The sequence below is a fragment of the Ursus arctos genome, unplaced genomic scaffold (assembly GCF_023065955.2).
Source record: "Ursus arctos isolate Adak ecotype North America unplaced genomic scaffold, UrsArc2.0 scaffold_17, whole genome shotgun sequence".
NCBI lineage: Eukaryota > Metazoa > Chordata > Mammalia > Carnivora > Ursidae > Ursus > Ursus arctos.
This window is the reverse complement of record NW_026622841.1, coordinates 46,781,913-46,800,720: the sequence shown is the minus strand read 5'-3', so window position 1 is coordinate 46,800,720 and position 18,808 is coordinate 46,781,913. Positions and strand designations below refer to the sequence as shown.

At 46.8% G+C, this 18,808-nt stretch overlaps 1 protein-coding gene across 1 annotated transcript in view; it reads left to right on the top strand.

Moving 5' to 3' along the window:
* GATA6 (GATA binding protein 6) overlaps positions 1-4,460 on the top strand; it is a 175,597-nt gene extending 171,137 nt beyond the window's left edge. Inside the window, exon 7 of the mRNA XM_057313203.1 lies at positions 3,005-4,460. Within this exon, the coding sequence (XP_057169186.1) occupies positions 3,005-3,007 (3 nt within the window). The 3' untranslated portion in view covers positions 3,008-4,460. The remainder of the gene's footprint in view (positions 1-3,004) is intronic.
* The last annotated feature ends 14,348 nt before the right edge of the window (positions 4,461-18,808 follow it).

The window sequence follows — 18,808 nt, the reverse complement described above, 5'->3', positions numbered from 1 at the left end:
GCTGGATGTAATTTGGTATTTAATTTTATTAAGTCCACAAAATCAGAACCACCTAAGACACAACACATTTATTTCACAATGTTTTGCTGTAATGTCCTCCTACTTGTTCTTGGATTGGGGTTAGGGTTTGAATCTTTTCATTTTATTCCTAAAGTTCTACATTGTTTTTCAGTATACCTTCATTTCTTATCTTTATGGCCTTGTAATTTCCATACTTAAGTGAAACAGTTATGAGATGCAGATCACAGACTAAGCCCAAGGGGGATGATATTAAAGGAAAGGAACGTAGAAAGTAAAAATGTCCTTCCTGAGATCTGTGGCTTACCCTCACTGGATTTAATTCACAAAACATTTGAATATCTTCAAATACACTCCTTTAGAACAAAGGATAGCTATCTGTTTGAATTTGTTCCCACCCTGGCTGAGCTATTTATAATTGATTCGTGTAGTCTGTTTCCCATGATACTGGATAAAATATCCTGTATCTTAAGATCCATGATAAGACGTTGTGTAACCAAACAAGAGTAGTTAGGGTCAGTCTAAGACAAGCTGAAAGGAAGAAACTACCGGGAAAGATGAGTTACCGTAAAACCGTGGCTTTCAAAATCTATTTGTCTCAGCAAGAAACTAGGCCTTGAAATCCGGAGGCTCAAGTTAGCTGTTGAAGACTGGAAGTTTGGGCTGGTGTGATGGCGAGAATTGAGGCCCAAATATGGTAGTCCTAAGAGGGAATGCTGAAAACACGAAGGTACATGCTGAGGGGACTAAGGACTGTTTGGGCAGAGTTTCATGTTCATCTGCTCTGATAGAGCCAGCAACCACACTGCTTTTTGGTCTCGCTTGTCTGCTGAGGTTGACCATTTGTCAGTGCTGTGAACCCCAAGTGCCTAACCGGTGATGAGCAAACTCACTCATGTGGAAGATGACTTGAAGTCATGGCGCTCTCTGCAGAACATACGACCGTGCAGCAGAGGCTCGCCGGTCCTAATCTTCTTCCCAGCCTTCCTTGTGGTTAAGCGGGAGCTCTATGATTAGTTTTGGTCCATGGAATTTGGGTAAAAGTGATGTCTTCCACCTCTGGGCCTGGCCCCCAACCCCTGAGGAGATCCTTGGCTTGCTCTTTCTCTTTGCATGCTGACGAGTGAGATGAAGAAAATCCAGCGGAGGCCTTGAAGGTCGAGTACGGTAGAGCCACAAGATGGAAGGAACCTGGGTCCTAGAATCATTGTGTAGATTGCCGCCCACGTAACATCTTTATTAAATAGTGAAATGAATGCAAAACCTACTTTGATTAATTTAAGCCCCTGAGAGTATGGTGTTGTTTGTTAACATTATTAGCTTGACTAATATAAATAATGATGTCTTTAATTTAATCTCAAGATAGAATAGTTTTACTTAAAAAAAATTACCTGTTTAAGAAAAATTTCCTAAAGCTACCAGATGTAATTCTGTTTAACAAAAAGTTGATGAGTAACTACCCATGTGCAAATAATAATAATATTTATGTAGTATACTAGGAGTAACATGCTGGACAAGGCAGAATATTTTACTGGGGAAGGCAGATAAAAAGATCTACACGTGAATGAACAGTATGCTTATGAGTTCTACGAAGAAAATAAAACACAGCAAAAACCTGAAAGAGAGTGACTGGGTGACCAGGGAGCTTCTCTCTTTTAGGTGACACTTAAGTTGAGACTTGGGTAGAGGGAAGGCACCAGCCATGTGGCTGTCTGGGGAACAGCTGTGTGCACAGAAGGTACATTCAGAATCCCTGGGGCAGGAACGAACTCAGTGTGTGCAAGGCAGTGGAAGACGCGTGTGACAGAAGCTTCATGCGCAAGGACCGGGTGATAGTGCCAGGTCGTGCATGGCCTTTTGATCTGGGTTAAAGGTTTGTACTTTATTCAAAGATCACTAACGGGTTTTAAACAAGGGGCCTGGTTTGTGTTTTATTAAAAATCACTGGGTGCAATTTGGAGAATGGGCTTTAGAGAGAAAACAGGGAGGCCAATCAGGCTGGGAAGCAGTAGTCCCAGCAAGAGATGGTGGTGGCTTAAACTAGGATAGAATTGGATGTATTTGGGATTGAGATGAAAGAATGATTTTTCTGATGGATTGAACACAAGGAGTTGGGGAAAAGAGGAATAAAGATTTATTAGAGAATTAACAAATATTGATTTAACGCTGGCTATGTGCCAGGCACTCTTCTAGGCTTGGGGGACAGAGTAGTGAATAAAACAGGTCAAGTCCCTGCTCTTCTAAACCTTACACTCTTTTTTTTTTTTAAAGATTTTTTAAATTAATTTTTGAGAGAGAGCAAGAGCGCACACAAGCCAGGGAGAGGGGCAGAGGGAGAAGCAGACTCCCTGCTCAGCAGGGAGCCTGATGGAGAATTCAATCCCAGGACCCTGGGATCATGGCCTGAGCTGAAGGCAGACGCTTAACCAGCTGAGCCATGCAGGTGCCCCCAAACCTTACGCCATAGTGGAGAGAAACAGATGGTAATAAACAGCGTATGTCAGGTGGGGATAGTGAAAGAAAGCAAAGCATTGTGAGGGGATAAAGAGTGACACGGATGGCCAGTTTAGATAAGATAATCAGGGGAATCCTCCTTGATTGGATGATATTTGAGCAAAGAAGTGAGGAAGTAAACCATGGGGTATCTGAGGCAAGGGTGCTCCAGGAAGAGGGAACAGTGAGTGCAGAGGCTTTGGGGTGGAAACACACGTGGCATGTTGGAGGGGCAGCGGTAGGCACTGTGGTGGGAGGGGAGTGAACAGAGAGGAAGTGGGAGGAGACGAGGTCATAGAGAGGTAGGTGGGTGGGCAAATCACAGGCTAAGATTAGGACTGAGATCCAGTTTTGAGATGGAAAGCCATTGGAGAATTTTGAATAGAGGAACAGAAGTAGGGAGACCAGCTAGTCTTGGCGCGATATGATGCTTTTATTTTAGCCACTGGTTGGATGTTGATGCCATTATTCTTTTTTTTTTTTTTTTTTTTAGTAGTCTCCATGCCCCGTGTGGAGCCCAGTGCGGGGCTTGAGCTCATGACCCTGAAATCAAGACCTGAGCTGAGATCAAGAGTTGGACACTTAACCGACTGAACCACCTGGGTGCCCCGATGTTGGATGCCATTATTGAGAAGGGGCAGACAGAAGAAGAAATATGGGAGCAGAAATCAAAGTTCTATTCAGGACAGATTAAATCTGAAATGCCTATTAGACATACAATTAAAGATATCAAGTAGATAGGTGGATATTTGAGTCTAGAACTCAGGAGAGGGGTCAGGACCAGAGGTAGAAATGTGGAGTTGTGAGCCTCGGCATGGGGTTCAATGTCTTAGGACTAGACGGAATCACCCAGAATGAGAAAAGAGCCAAGGTGTGGCTCTGGGGCTCTCTTCCTTGCAGAAAGTAGCCCAGAGGGGAAGGAGATTGAGAAGGAGTGGCCTCTGAGGTTGGATGAGAATCAGAAGAGTTAGTATTACAGAAGCCAAGATAAGAAAGTGTTTCAGACGAGAGGGTTCAACTGTGTCAAGTGCTGCCGAGAGTCAAGAAGGAGGAAGACAGAAAAGTGGCCCTTGGATTTGACAATGTGAAGTCACTGGTGACTTTGCCAGGTGGGAGCAAGTTCAGGAGATATGGTGCACACAGGACAATGAACAATTCTTAAGAGAAATTTTGCAAGAAGGAAAACACAGAAATGTGACAGTAACTGGAGGGGTATGCAATTTCTATGGGTCAGACTCTCCTTTTCCTCAGTTGATGTGATCTCTCGAAGATGCTAGGGGAAGGCATCGCCTTACACTGTGTTCGACCAATTTGTACAGGACTGACGGCTTCATGTGTTGTTTCTTTCATATATATTTGCATTTTAAAAGGAGGAACTTTCCATTTTATGTAGTAGATAGTCTAACATATGTTGGGTACCTAGAGCAGATGAATTTTCTAGCTAGGACTATCTCTGGACTCCTGTGTGTGTGTGTGTGTGTGTGTGTGTGTGTGTACGCATTGTCTCCAAATCTGGTGAGCTGGAAATCTTCCTGACAATCTGTTAGGCATCAGGGATTTTTATCTCCAGATGGGTGCCCCATTTTTCTTTTTGATAACCTCTTACTAATGAAGAGCCAGGGATGGGAGTTCCATTTACAAATGGTGAATCATTAGAAACAGATTTGTAGGTGGAGAAGGCTTGTCCAGCAGCAAAGCCTCACTTCTGAGGCATGCCATCAGTTCTTTGCACAAATGGGCCCTGCAAGCAGATCCATGGGAGGGGATACAACTCATTACACATGTGCTCTCCCACACCGCTGCTCTAACCACAAGCCTCCATCGGAAAGCCTGAGGCCAAGAGGACAAGCGCTCCATTTAGAGATCACCTTCCAAGTTCCTGCCCCTCCTCTCTTCTTTCCCTCCTTCCTTTATGGCAGTCTGGGAGAGTGAACATTTCTTATTCCTTTTTTTTTTTTAAGATTCTATTTATTTATGGGGGAGAGAGCGTGAGCACAAGTTTGGGGGAGGGGCAGAGGGAGAGGGAGAAGCAGGCTCCCTGCTGAGCGTGGAGCCAAAGCAGGACTCACCCGAGGACCCTGAGATCATGAGCTGAGCCGAAGGCAGATGCCCTGAGACTGAACATTTCTTTGCATTGCAGCTTGTAGTTGCTAAGCTCTGGCCTGCTCTTTCCTCTCACTTGGCCTGCCTCTGAGCTTCTTTCCAGCTTGGCCCTTGGCCTTGAGATAGCTCTCAGAGCGTTGTGCTCTTGGTTCTCTGGCCAGTCTGCCAGTGGATGTGCTCCTGCGGGGACGGGGTACTTTTCTGTAACTCAGAGAGTGGAGACAGCTCAGGACCTCCAAGCCTTTAGAACCGTGGTGGAAGGCAGGCCGGGCCAGTGTACTTTGGACAGGAAAGAAGAGGCACATTCTAGAATCATCATGAGAGTCTACCTTCCCAAGTCCTAGCCCCTCATCCCTATGACATTTTGATGGATTATTTCATTCTGCTCGGTTTCCTCCTCCTAAACGCCCATGACCTGGTCTTGCTTCCTTGTCCTTCCCATTCGACATCCAGGAGGGTGGGTCTGAACTTCAGCCATGCATGTCCTCCCTTTGTGATTTTTTTGGCTATATGTATGTGCCACCAATGCTATATTTACCTAAATTTTTCTTTAAATCAATTCATCATTTTACTTAAGGATGTATTTCTTTTTTCAGAGAGGGAGAGAGAGAGCACATGCAAGAGGGGGGAAGGGGCACGGGGAGAGAGAATCTAAAGCAGACTCCACCCCCAGCACGGACCTCGACATGGGGTCTCAGGATGCTGAGATCATGACCTGAGCCAAAGTCAAGAGTCAGGAGCTTGGGGCGCTTGGGTGGCATAGTAGTTAAGCGTCTGCCTTCGGCTCAGGGCGTGATCCTGGATTTATGGGATCGAGCCCCACATCAGTCTCCCCTGCTATGAGCCTGCTTCTTCCTCTCCCACTCCCCCTGCTTGTTTGTGTTCCCTCTCTCGCTGGCTGTCTTTATCTCTGTCAAATAAATAAATAAAATCTTTAAAAAAAAAAAAGTCAGGAGCTTAACTGATGGAGCCACCCAGGTGCCCCTTAAATGTTTTTTTTTTTTAATAAAAAAATTTTGTTGCTGCACAAATAGAAATTCAAGGTGAATAAAAAATAAATACAAATGAAGCACCAGTTTGAATTCTAGTTGTATGCTTGTTTGCCAAGGGCTAGCAGCTTGCTTTCCCTTTTTTCTTAGAAAGGAGATTATCAAATATTACAGTTATTAAAGATACAGCAGCACCAAACTGAGACTTTCTACTTGACACAGTCTGAAGCATTGAAAGAGAAGAGCTGTTTGCAGAGTGCTGTGAATGTACTAGAAGCCACCAACTTGTACACTTTAAAATGGTTACAATAGTCTGTGTTACGTGAATTTTACTTCCATTAAAAAAAAAAAAAACCAGAAGTGAAAAAGATTCATTTTTGATCCAGTGACTTAATATCCTATTATAGTACTATAGTCCCTGATTTTGGTGAAACACTGCACCAGGACAGATGGAAGGCTGAGACCCTCGTGGTTCAGGGTCCGAGTAGCTCCGCTGTCTGGGGAGCGCAGCTCGGGAGTCCGTAGTAGTTTTAAACTGTGTCAGTGCCTTCACGTGAATTTCTTGACTAATGGGAAGTCATGCATGGAGCAATACTCTTCTAAAGCCCCAACTGGTTTCCTTCCCACTTCTGAAACTTACAGTACGTTTGAACTCGAACTTAAATTTCTTTATCTGTGAAGTAGAGATCATACTACCCATCTTACGGTGTCGTTTTGGGGATTACCTGAGAAAATCACAAAGCACCTAGCAAAATTCCTGTATGACCAAGTGTTCCTTCTTCTCCCGACTCCCCATTCAGCTGAAGAATAGTAGGGAGGCAAATTCATATGGATGCTTTATGAGAAATTCGATGCTGATGTGTTAATGATTTGCTAGAAATTCTTATAATCCAGAAATGGAGTAATTGAGAGAGTCTGGAAAATAGTCACTATTAAGTATTTAGCCAGTGCCAAAAAAAAAAAAAAAAAAAGACTTCTGATTGCATTTTGAGAATCACTGTTGAAATACATCTCATCATTTGCATTAAGAAGTGTTAAATCCTTATTTGTATCCTTATTGAGTTTCTATAGAATTCTCTTTAGAGTACAGTTTTATATGTTGGGACTTTGCCAATCTGGTTTAATTAATTAAGCTTCAAGTAAATCCAGAGCATATTAAGAACATTTATGGGATTTCCTTATGAAATATCATCACTTCTGGTTCACCCGCATTTTGCTGTTTTTGGTCATCATTATTTGTATTGTTGTGTTTGGCCGCAATCCTGGAAATACAATTTACTTTATGCTAAAACCATGTCTAAGGAAAAACTTTGACTCCACTGTGGAGTGAAATATGGTTACCCTCCCTTGCATTGTGTTCTCGGTGTTGGCTCTACATCAAACCAGCCATGATGTATTCTTCCAAACATTAGACCGGAGTGTGGGAGGTAGGGAACTTTCGGATGCCACAAACACAGTTTAAAAAGCATTTCAGAACCAGTCTTCTCTAAGATGAAAGATACAACTAAATTCTCCAATTCTTTTAACCAAAAAAAAAAAAAAAGTTAAAAAAAATAAAGCCCTAGCAGGGTAAAAGGAAAAAAAAAGAAAAGAAAAGAGAACCGTCAACAGGCTTGTCATGGCATTTGGAAGGATGAGCAAGGTCTCGCTTGCATGCTTGAGGCACAGCTGGGCTCTCGGAGCAGCTAAAACATGTGGAGTGGTTTATGATGGGTGTTACAGTTAAAAAATATTCACTTACAAGGAAGATCTTTTAGCGCTGTAATTCTTGAGGTAGACATTTTCCTCCTCAAAGTCCAGAAGGCTTCATGCTCCGCAATGAGACTTGGATGTCAGGCAAATTAGAGAGAGTTGGAACTTCTTCTTCCAGGCTCGTTGTGTTTTCAGCGGGTGAAATTACTTGGGTCCATCCTATGTAAATCCTTCACTGCCGTGCCTAGGGCTCAGCCCCTTCACGTCTTTTTTCAAAAAAGAACCATCTAAACACCTGTATCTTAAAAATGAAGGTGTGGCTATGGCCATATCTAGGGCTGATGTCACAGATGTCCCTCGATTCACCGTTCTTGCTCAACAACCCAGGCTTGGTCTACAGGCACCGACAGTCCGACTGTGTGGGAATGTGTCACCCGTCACCTACACGGACTGTACGTTTGGGAAATTTGGGCTCATCAGAGAGGCCTGGCTATGGATTGCGGTTCTCTGGAGTAATACCGGCTATAGGAAGCCAAGAGGATTTTTGTGAATGCAGTTAATTGATTCCGAAACAACTCTTCCTAGAATTCCCTGACGTCCCGTGGAACTGGGCAGCTCTGAGTTGTGATCCCTTGTGAGCGTTGTGAAATCATCGTGTTATATAAGCGAGGAGACATCCCGCCAGGCTTGGGGTTCACCTTGCTGCTGGTAGGTCCGAGCCTGCAGCTCGGCGTGAGTGCCGGGCACGGCTCCCCACCCCCGCGGGGCAGGAGCGCGTCCTGTTAGACAAACACCGCTCACTTTCAGCGCCGAAGGCGGTGTGTGATTAAGTGGGTCTGAGGCTCTTGCAGTGTAGGGAAGCGGGACAAAGCGCTGCCTATGACTGGTAGGACAGGTGTCGGCTTCCTCCTCTGTCCGAGCAGCGCTGTTCCTCCCGCGACGGTCGCTCTGAGAGGAGATGGGCACCCAGACAAGCCAGGGGCCAGGCCCTCAAGCCTACGCTTACAGCCAGAGGTGCAGGGCTGACTTCTGCCCGCTCTCGGCAATGACTCGGCACCCCTTGTCCCCCCTTGTATCCTAACACGTCTCGGTGAGCTGCCCATCCTCTCAGGCCGGCCTCCTGGGAAGAGGCCGAGTGTGGGTGCCTTTGGTGCCCCTTCTCATCTTTCTCTGTCCTTTTGGGTCTTTTGGTTCCTTTTCTTCACCCTCAGGCTTTTTTTTTTTTTTTTTTTTTTTTTTTGTTCTTTGTTCCTTTCGCTTCTCTCCTCTAAAACAGACTCTTTGGCAGAGGCTCTGATAAACACATTTGCACCGAGGTGTAGATGGCTGATAAAAGGTGTGTTTCTTCTCCCAGGAGTGTTTGCCCTGCAGCGAAGACATAAATTTCTAAGGGTGGAATTTCAGATCATCAAGCCAGGTGGAAGAGGGCCTTAGGAGTGAGGAATCTTCCCGAGGCCACCCTAGGCCTGCTCCCGAGGACGGCCCTGCTGCAAGGTAGCCCGTGGCTGGTGACGGGAGGCCCGGGCTGCTGGCCGTGGGAGGGGCTGGTCCCATGGCCGAGACGCTGGCCTTGCTCCACGACTGGAGTTTGAAATCGTGGGGCCCTGTCTGAAAATCTTGAGCAAGAGTCTTGCTTATCCCGGAGGAATGTTTGGAAACACTAATAATGTTACATTTGTGGCGAATGTTTCATTATCTGACTGTTTTCTTCAGCTGATGTGACGGACACCTCTTAGCTTTAAGGAGTCTTGAACTGGCCTTTTTTGTGGAACGTCCGAAGTTCCCACATCGAGGTTCACTCCTGCTGACAGAAACCGGTTCGTTTCATCATTCCTCAGCTTGTCTGAATCAGAAGTGGTTTTGATATTCAAACGCTGACCTCTGGGCAAATGAAAAATGGCTAAGTCGCAGTAAAATTCCTCCAGGCTTGGCGCATACATTCGTGAGCGCATCGCTGCAGAATGGGATCCCTGGGGCTGATGTCAAGACAGGGAACACCGGCCCCCACGGCCCCCACGGCCCCCACGGAAAAGCCTGCCCCTCCCCTGAGTTCTCTTAATGGGCTTGTGAGCCAGCCTGTTCCGCAGGCTGGGCACATGTCGGCTCTCAGAACAACCCCTGCCCCATTTGAAAAAATAATTCAACTCCGTATAATTAAAAGCAAAGAATATTGGTTAATGTTTTTTTCCCCTCTAAAACACAATTCACATGTTAGAGAGACGAGTTTGGTTTCTGATTTATTCTAGTGAGTTGAAAATTCACCGTAAGTTCTCATAAAAAGTTGTGAAATGAATAAAGACCCTCACTCTTCACTCTATTTGTATAAGTTAAAATCCTTCATTTCCTGGCTGTTTTGTCTGCAGCATTCTAAACACCTGTATAGCCACATTTATACCACAATACAGAGGAGCCTTGGAACCTTACAGACTTACGCTCAGTGAAAGCAGTTGGTCATAGAAGACCGCCTTCTGGAGAGTTCCCTTTATGCGAAATGTCCAACAGGCAAATCTGTAAAGACAGAAAATAGATTAGCTGTTATATGGGCTGAGCGGGGAGGAGAAGGGGTGTGGTGACTGCTAAAGATAGGAAGTTTCTTTTTGGGATGATGAAAAATGTTCTAGAATTTATATTATGGTGATGATATAACTAAAATATAAATATACACGGAATGGTACACTTTGTTGCTATGGCATGTAAGTTACATACCAATAAAAATGTTAAAAATGAAGAGACTATGGTCTTGGGTGAAATGGAGAGAAAAGGAGAGGTCTTGGCTTGGACCCTACCTCTATACAGGCATGGGAAAAAGAGGAAGAGTTAGTCCTAGAATTTTACAGACGCAGTAAGAAAGTATTTTGGTGCGGAGATGCAAACGAAGATGAAGTGGTCCTCTTTGGGAATGAAGAGGAAATTGAGGCGAGCTGGCAAGGAACTTGTGGTGGACCCACCGTAAGGTGATCCTCAAAGACCTGCCTTGTGTAATTCCCTCTTCTCGAGTGTGGGTGAGACATGCGACTTGCTTCTAACCGGTAGAATATGGTAAAGGTGATGGGACATCATTTTCACAGTTACGTTTCATTCTCTAAGACTCCATCTTAGCAGACCAGAGTGAGAGATCCTCCTGCCGGCCTTAAAGAAGCAAGCTGCTGGGATGTGGGCTTCCTGTGCAGAGAGCCAGAAAGCTGGGAGCCGCTGGGGGCCTCTAGGACCTGGGGGCAGCCTCGAGTCAACAGCCAGGAAGAGACCAGCGGCCCTCAGTCCCATGACACAAGGAACTGAGTTCTGCCCACAACCACATGAGCTCAGACGAGGACTCCGAGCTCCAGAAGGAACGCCACCCTGCCAACACCTTGACTGCAGCCTAGCGAGACCCTGGGCAGAGAACCCAGAAACTGTGAGATAATAAAGGTGTGTCTCAAGCCACCGTATTTGGTGTAATTTGTTTGTTTATAGCAATGAAAAACTAATGCAGAGCTGTTGTAGGAAGAAAAGTGATTTTCAGGATCAGGTTAGCAGAAGGGCTTCTGGAAAAGAAGACTCAGGGTGGTAACAAACCTGGGTTAGGACAGGGGTCTTGCTGTTGACGTCTGCAGAAGGCAGTTAAGATGAGTGAAAATCAAATGAATCTGAGAATATGGGCTCCTGTCCACTCAGACTCATGCTGGAAGTTCACATCTTACGGATGAGTGGAGATGCCTGGAAAAGCAGAACAATATAAAAATCTGACTATCATTTTACTGGTGGTAACAATGACAATAATGTGTGTGTGTCTGTGTATGTCCGTGTGTGGTGCGTGCACAGGCACTGGGCTAAACCCTTCTACGCATATTTAATTATTTCATTTTAAAAGATTGTATTTATTTATTTATGTATTTGAGAGAGAGAGTGAGTGAGCAGGGGGAGGAGCAGAGGGAGAGGGTCAAGCAGACTCCACGCTGAGTATGGAGGCCAGTGCAGGGCTTGATCTCACGACCTGAGCTGAAATCAAGACTCAGTCCCTTAACTGACTGAGCCAACCAGGTGCCCCTAATTATTTCATTTTTAAAGAGACAGCATAGGACAGGTTCTGGTTCTGAATTCGGAACAGTTCCAAGGTCTGGCTCTGTCAGCTTACCAACCACGTGACCTTCAGCAAGTCACTAAGCACCCTTTCCCCTGTATCTACACATTTGTAAAACAGGCTTAGTAATACTATCTAGCTCATAGAGTTGATAGGAGGACAAAATGAACAGTGCTTGGCACACAGTAAGCCGCCTCAACCACCGCTAAGTGTTATTGTTATTGCTACTGTTTAATATTGCTTTAGCACATGCTAATTACGTGTACCCCTCTCTTGTTCACTGGGTGACCTTGGGCAAGCAACTCTCTTGCCTTCAGTTCCTCTTTTGTAAAACAGGACTGGGAACAATAGCTTCCTTGCAGGGTTCTGTGAGGATGAAACAGACGACGTCTAGTGCTGTGTGCAGAGGTCTGACTGATGAGATGGTCTTTGTTCCCTTCCATCAGGGTCGAGATGTGCCTCCTAGAAAGAGGCTCGGTGCCAAATAGGACATTATAATCTCTTCCTTTATTCAGCAGTTTTGTCTGCAAGCTTGGGAGAAGCACTGAGCACAGGGACCAATGTGTGTTAATTTTCAGGGAGTGTTAGTTCATCACAACAATTCCTTCATTATACCCATTTCACATATGTAAATCTTAGGCTTCGAGAAGGCAACTTGCCTAATGCTAAGCAGAGTCAGAAATGAAAGGCAGACTTGTCTGATCCTTCCTTTTTTTGAAGATTTATGTGTTTATTTATTTCAGAGAGAGAGCATGGGCCCGCATGAGCAGGGGGAGGGGCAGAGGGAGCGAGAAAGAATCTCAAGCAGACTCCCCACTGAGCATGGAGCCTGATGCAGGGACTCGGTCAAAATCGAGAGTCGGACACACAACCCACTGAGCTACCCAGGCACCCTGACTTGCCTGATTCAAAGCAAAAATATTTCAGGAAAGCCTATTTTACACAGACCACAGAGGACAAAGACCCTTAATACGGTCAAGACCAAGAATATACTTTGAGATGGAATTGGGGGAAAAACAGGTAGAAAAGGACCACCAGCAAATGTGGGTGATGACAGGGAAGAAAAGAACACACACTAAATGAAATTTCTGGTAAACCAGCCCATGACATTCAGAGACATTGAATTCCACTTACATATTTTATAAATACATGTGATTTGTACAACCAAACAGCGACACTGGATTAGAAGTTCTCATTTCCTGGCTCGGGGGTGGAATGCGTGGACAACCCAAGCGAGCACTTCCACGTCTGACTTCTGCAGGCCGTCATCCGAGACAGACGCGATTACAAAATCCCACAGTCTGGCTGGGGTTGATTGGGAGGCAGGACTCAATTGGTCTCTTTCTCCAGCTAAACGAGGGAAGACAACAGGCGAATGGGATGAAGTTGTGCCAGGGGCCACACACTCTGACTCTGCGCCAGCTCGTATCCTGGCTTCAATCTTTCGGAATCCCAAGGCCTCCCTGGACAGTACTTCTTACCACCCAAGTATTCGTGTTGCATGGGATAGACCTTTGGGGCAGCCCCAGACGCTGCCAGATAGATACGGTTTTGTCTGTGCAACAGAGTTACCACCGGAGAGCTGTCTGAGTAGCCGGGCTCCCTAGAGCGCTTTGGTAATATGGAATAGAGTCGCTGGCATCCTGGACAACGATGAAGATGACGATGGTGATGGTGATGACGATGATGGTGATGACGATAATATTTATTGACTTGAAGAGTGCCTTGAGGCGATTCGAGACTTTTGTTAAGAGCATGGACTTGGATTCCAGATTGATGGCCTCGGTTGAAATTCCAAGATCTGCTATTTACTGGCTGTGTGACTTTGGACAAGTTACTTAACCTGACTCAGTTTCCTCACCTAAGAAATGGACACAATCATAGTTCCTATATCATCGGTTTGTTGTAAGGATTACATGTCATTACAGCCAATATGTGGGTAAATATAAACATACAATATATATAAATATACACATATAAATGTATACACATATAGACACACAGTATAGATATTTACGTATTTCCGTGCACACGTGTGGGTACAGATACATAGTATATAAAGTACTTCCTGCACTCACGATCAAGGCCATCATTAGCATTAAGTGGCAATCATTAGTACTCCAGCACCCACCGTTGCAATGATTGAGAGCTTCCTCTGTGATAAATGCTTTGAAGACATGATCTTATTTCATTTTTACAGCAGCCCTGTGAGGTATCACATTCCCATTGTACAGATGAGGACCTGAGGAGGAGAGCTGAAGTGAGGTGCTCCAGGTCCCATCAGATGGAGCCAGGGCTTCAACCCTGGTCTGTCTGACTTCAAAGCCTGCCGTGTACAAGGCTAAGCCATGTCATCTCCCCGCGGATGTAAGCAAACTACCCACAAATATCCCAGTGCCTGTATTTCTCTAAGCTGTCCTTAATTCACATGCCAGAACAGAGGCTTAACTACAGAGCTCTCTACGAGCCATACAAATATCTGCGTGGATTTAGCATAAAATGATTTACACCCCCTCTGGTAGAAACCGGAATGTCACATGTGGTACCTAAAAGGCGTGCCACTGGAGAAATGGATTTTACAACCCACAGAGGAAGGTACATGAGTCTGCTGGGGAGAAAGGATTCCTCTAAATGAGACTGTTTCTCTTTTCTCTCCAATAGTTCACACTCCCCGGTCAGGAATAGTAAAAATTCTATCAGGGTGCAACCGGAGAGGAGCGAAGATTATGAATCAGAGACGGTGCTTTCCCGTGCTGAGTGCACTTAGTTATCCAGAGATATTACCTGGTGCCACAGGATTTCGTTCCTTCAGAAGAGAGATCGGCCCCTGCTTTGCCAGACAGTGTATTAGGTGCTGAGGGATCAGAGATAAGCAGCCCAGAGTCCCACAGGTCAGACACGCATGACCAATGGAGGGGCTGTGTGCGGGAGTATCTCCCTGCTGATGGCAATCCCAGAGGACTTCATGGTGGAAGTGAGCTGGGCCCAATGGATACATGGGGGCTCAGCAGGCAGAGAATTGGAGAAGGCCTTCCAGGGAGGAGAAACTGTATTTTCAAAGGCACAGAGATATGAACGAGGCTGCTTGCTTGGGAAAAGAAGGAAGGCAGATCTGGCTGGAGCCAAGAGTGGAGAGAGGGGAGGAGGAGGGTTGTGGGGGAATATGTAATTGGTAAGGTCAAGTGGGGGTGTCTGACAGGGAAAGGCCTCGTGTTTCCAGGAGTATGGGCTGCAGCTCTGGGAAAGGGTACGGTCCCCAGGCAGCGACGTGACTTTTCCGTGCTTGTAAAGATTGGAAACGGGAAAGACTGGAGAAGAGCAGCCCAAGAGCAGGGCACTGTGATGTTACGACAGGAGGTGAGGACAGATTGAACTGAGACGTAGCCGCGGGATGGAGGAGAGGGAGAGGATGGCAGAGAGGTCTTTGGGGTGGTTCTTCATCAGATGGGAAAGTCGAGGGGGGAAGCCATTAGGGGCGACGGAGAGCTCTACTCTGCACAACCAGGTCTTTGACTAAACAGGAAACACAAAAGGAGCATCGGCAGAAGGACAACGCAACGTGGAGGTTGGAGGGGGGGGCTGCTCTGCAGGGCGAGTGTCCCGCTGGTTTCTGTCTCAGATGGCCGTCAAGAAAGTGTGGTTGACTTTGCCAGATTCTCGTTCGCGGAGTCAGTGGGGAGATGGAAAGGGGGTGCGGGGCCCATGGGAGAGCTGGCGTGTGGCCACTGGGAGAGGGGCTGTAGCTGAAGCCACAGGGAAGGGAGCTGGCCAGGGGGCAGCAGGGGATGATGGGGGGCTGGCCGCACGCTGGGGGGCGAGCAGCTGGAGAAGGAGGCACAAAGGAGGAGAAACAAGTCATGTAAAGAGAATAGGAAGATTCAAGAAGAGAGGGTTGGCGACGCTCTGATGCCACCAGAGGCCACCTGGGAGAGTCCTGAAGGTCCATGTCGGGTATTCTCATCAGGAGCCGTGGAGAAGCCAGCAGAGCTCCCAGGACTGAAGACCGAGGTGAAGGTGTGGGTGGGAGCGTGTCAGGATCAAAGGAGGCAGTTTCTGCGAAAGCACGCTCATCACTGTCCAGGGGTAGAAACCCAAGTTGGGAGCCCAGCATGATGGCATCTGTGTCATGGGACCATCTTACAACAACATCCTGTCACCAAATCCTGGAAACTAGGGAAAGATTTTGATTACGCTGAGTTGTTCCTGGCACCGGTGCTAATGTCTTGTGGAACCATAAGGAAGAGGAGAATTCTGAAGAAATTGTAAAGAAGTGTCTGGTGAAAAGGAGAAAGAAAACCTTCTCGGCTGTGGAGAGCAGCGCACAGAAAGGGTCAGAGGCGGCAGTGAGCAGGGCAGGTGGGGGAAGGCGGGTGGGGGCTGGTTTGCTCATCCGCAGTGAGGATCTGACGTGAGGCGTAATGGCACTGAAAGTTCATGACTAAATCCTTGGGTCTGACCTGAAAGGCCAGTGGGAGCCACGGAAGGTTTCTGAGAAATGGAGTGACGTTATCAAAACAACATAGTATATGCGGCGTCAGGGTCCAAGGCCAGACTGTCAGGCATGACCTCCATGTTCTACGCTTGCTTGGGCAGAGTCTGCAGTGGGAAGGACTGTGTTTGTTCTTGTCCCAGTAAACTCCAAAAAGTGCTTTGGCGTGGGGGGCTGACACCACACTCAATTGCACATGCAAATACAGTAATTATGCCTGAAAAATTAGAGGTCAGCTGGAGGCCAGCGGAAGATTTGGCCTCTCTGCTTCCAGATTTTGAAATAGCAAATTATGCACGACTCACTGTCTTCCGCCAAGACCTCGTTACACACTTTTGCCTGGATCTCGTTTTTCAATTTCCATTCTTTTAAAGAGAAATCCCCACACGGTGGTGATTCTGGCCAACTAAGTGCTTTCCCCCAAAGTGCGGTTTGTCAGAGCCCCCCCACACCCCTCCCCCGGCCGGCTCCCTGTACCTGCCGGCCCTCTGGCCGGGACCCCGGGGGCCTCAGGGCCACAAAGGAAAATTGCGTGAAGCCAACGGCGCCTGGATTTTCTTAGGAGAAACATTTTGGGAGAGGAGGATATAATAGAGTCCTGAATATAATATGGCACAACAATCTTAAATATTCCAGACAGGAAAAGTTTTTTGTCAAAGCCTCTGACAGTTTAAACTTTAAAGCTTTAGCAAAACTTTTAAACTTTTAAACTTTGAACCTGTTTGAACCTCTCATGATTTATGAATTATTAAATGTACCACTGAAAATCAGACTTGCTCTTTAACTAGGAAAGCTTTCTGCCTAAAAGCAACTGAGAAGAGGGTGACTGGCTGTGGGGGATACGGAAAGAAGGGAGGGCCATGGTGTTTTTGTTTTTTTCTGGAGTGGTATTCCTTTTGGTTCTGTAAAAACCAAATCCAGGAAATAGTTAGGAGATAAAAGGCCCGAGCCAAGGCACACAGTATGAAAAAGGAGGAGAGAGATCAAAAGTAAAATGGAAACTGTCTGAAATTAGTTACATATCGAAATAAGAGTTGTGTGAAAGCATATAATTAATACACATTTGCTAGACTGGTGGTAAAATACACATACGTGAAAGTCACCGTTTTAGCCATTTCAAGTGCACAGTTCAGTGGTATTAAGTGTATTTGCGATGTTGTACAACCATCGCCGCCATCCATGTCCGGATTTTTTCATCTTCCCAAACTGAAACTCTGTTCCCATTAAACACTGTCACCCCCCATTCCTTCTCCGCAGCCCCTGGCAACCTCCCTTCTACGAATCTGACTATTCCAGGCACCTCATGTAAGTGGAATTTATACACACACACACACACTCAAATATTGCACAATCCCACTTATGTGGGGAACTTGGAATAGAGAACTAATATATATATTTGTTTTTTTTAAACTGCTTTCATAATATAGCAACAAACAGGACGAGGGCATCAGGCGAGGAAGAGTCTGAGATTTTCCATGCATTTCAGACAGAAGTGAAAGGCAGGCAAAGTGAGTACAGATAGGAAAAAAACTGGTTATAATTTACGCTTCCCAGAGGGTACCATTCATTTCAATCCTCAGGAGCCCCGAAGCTCTGTTAAAACGTATGGGCTAAGTGGAGCTCTGTCCCTGACAGCCCAGTCTTTTTTTTTTTTTTTTTTTTAATTGAAGTACAGTTGACATACAATATATTCTATTCGTTTCTGGTGTACAACAGGGTGATTCGACAACTCTATGCATGACAAAATGCTCGCCACGATAAGTGCAGTCACCATCTGTCACCGTACAAACTTACTACGATATGGTAGAAGGGATTCCTTCTGCAGTGCTTTTCTCATGTCTTATTTATTTTATAACTGGAACTTGTACTGCTTCATCCCCTTCACCTGTTTCACCCCCGCAGCCCAGTCCTAAGGACTCCAGCGGGTTGCGCAGGGGGTGGCTGGGGTCAGGGCTGGGCAAGGGGGACCAGGGAGAGCTGTTTGCAGGGGGCGGGCACATGCTGGGGAGCTCGTGAAGGGTGAGTGAACTGAGTCCTGACCTCTTCTTGGAGCCTGGGCACGCATGGGATGAGATTGCATGCCCAGCTTCCCCATGGCTCCCAGCACGGACTTGATTACTTCTGTGACTGTGTTTCCACGGGCTTAGGAACAGTTGCTAGAAGCCACGCCCCCACCCTCAGCTCACAGCATCCCGCGTAAACTCTGCGTACATCGTAGCAGCCCACGGGGGAGCAGCAGGAAATTCAGCACCTGCCTCCAGACTCCCCCCCAGCTCCCTCTTCGGTGGAGCTCACCTGGGTGCGGGCACAGTGGCGCCTGGGATGTGCAGCCCGCGCGCACGGTTGGCATTCCTTCCTGAATAACGTCCACTACTATCAAAATGACAGGGGCCGGCAAAAGTCTGGGGTGAGGAAAGGTATGTCTCGTGAGGAAGAAAGGAGGGAAGGCAGTGCTGTTTAAGGGGATCGGGGCCTGGGAGGGGGGCCCCAAAAGGGGAAGGGCGGAGCAGCAGCAGCTAATGGTTTGCTTCGCAATCTGCCACGGGCTGTCCCTCACTCCACCTCTTGGAGAAAGCCTGTCCCCATGTTACCTTTGGGGAGGGTGAACAGGCTTGCCGGGAAGTTGCTTGAGTTGTAACTGGAGCCACCTAGTTCTCCCGTCGCGGGTATAGGGGTGCACACTGCCTTAGTGGCCAAATTTCTGTGACAGATGCCATGTCCATGGGAGGATTCCGGCAAGAGCAAGAAAGGCAGGAGGAGAACCTGGCTTGGGGGGTGGGGTTCTGCTCCTCCTATTGCACCTGTTAGCAGGAGGTGGGGGTTGGTGCCAAGTCCCATAAAACTGGACGAGCACTGTGTGAATGTCCCCTGCCCAGAGTAGGGCAGGGCAGGGTGCTAGCAGGGGCACCCTGCCTGGGAACCCACTTCGCCCGGGGTAGAAGCTCAGGAGTTAGCTAACTTCAC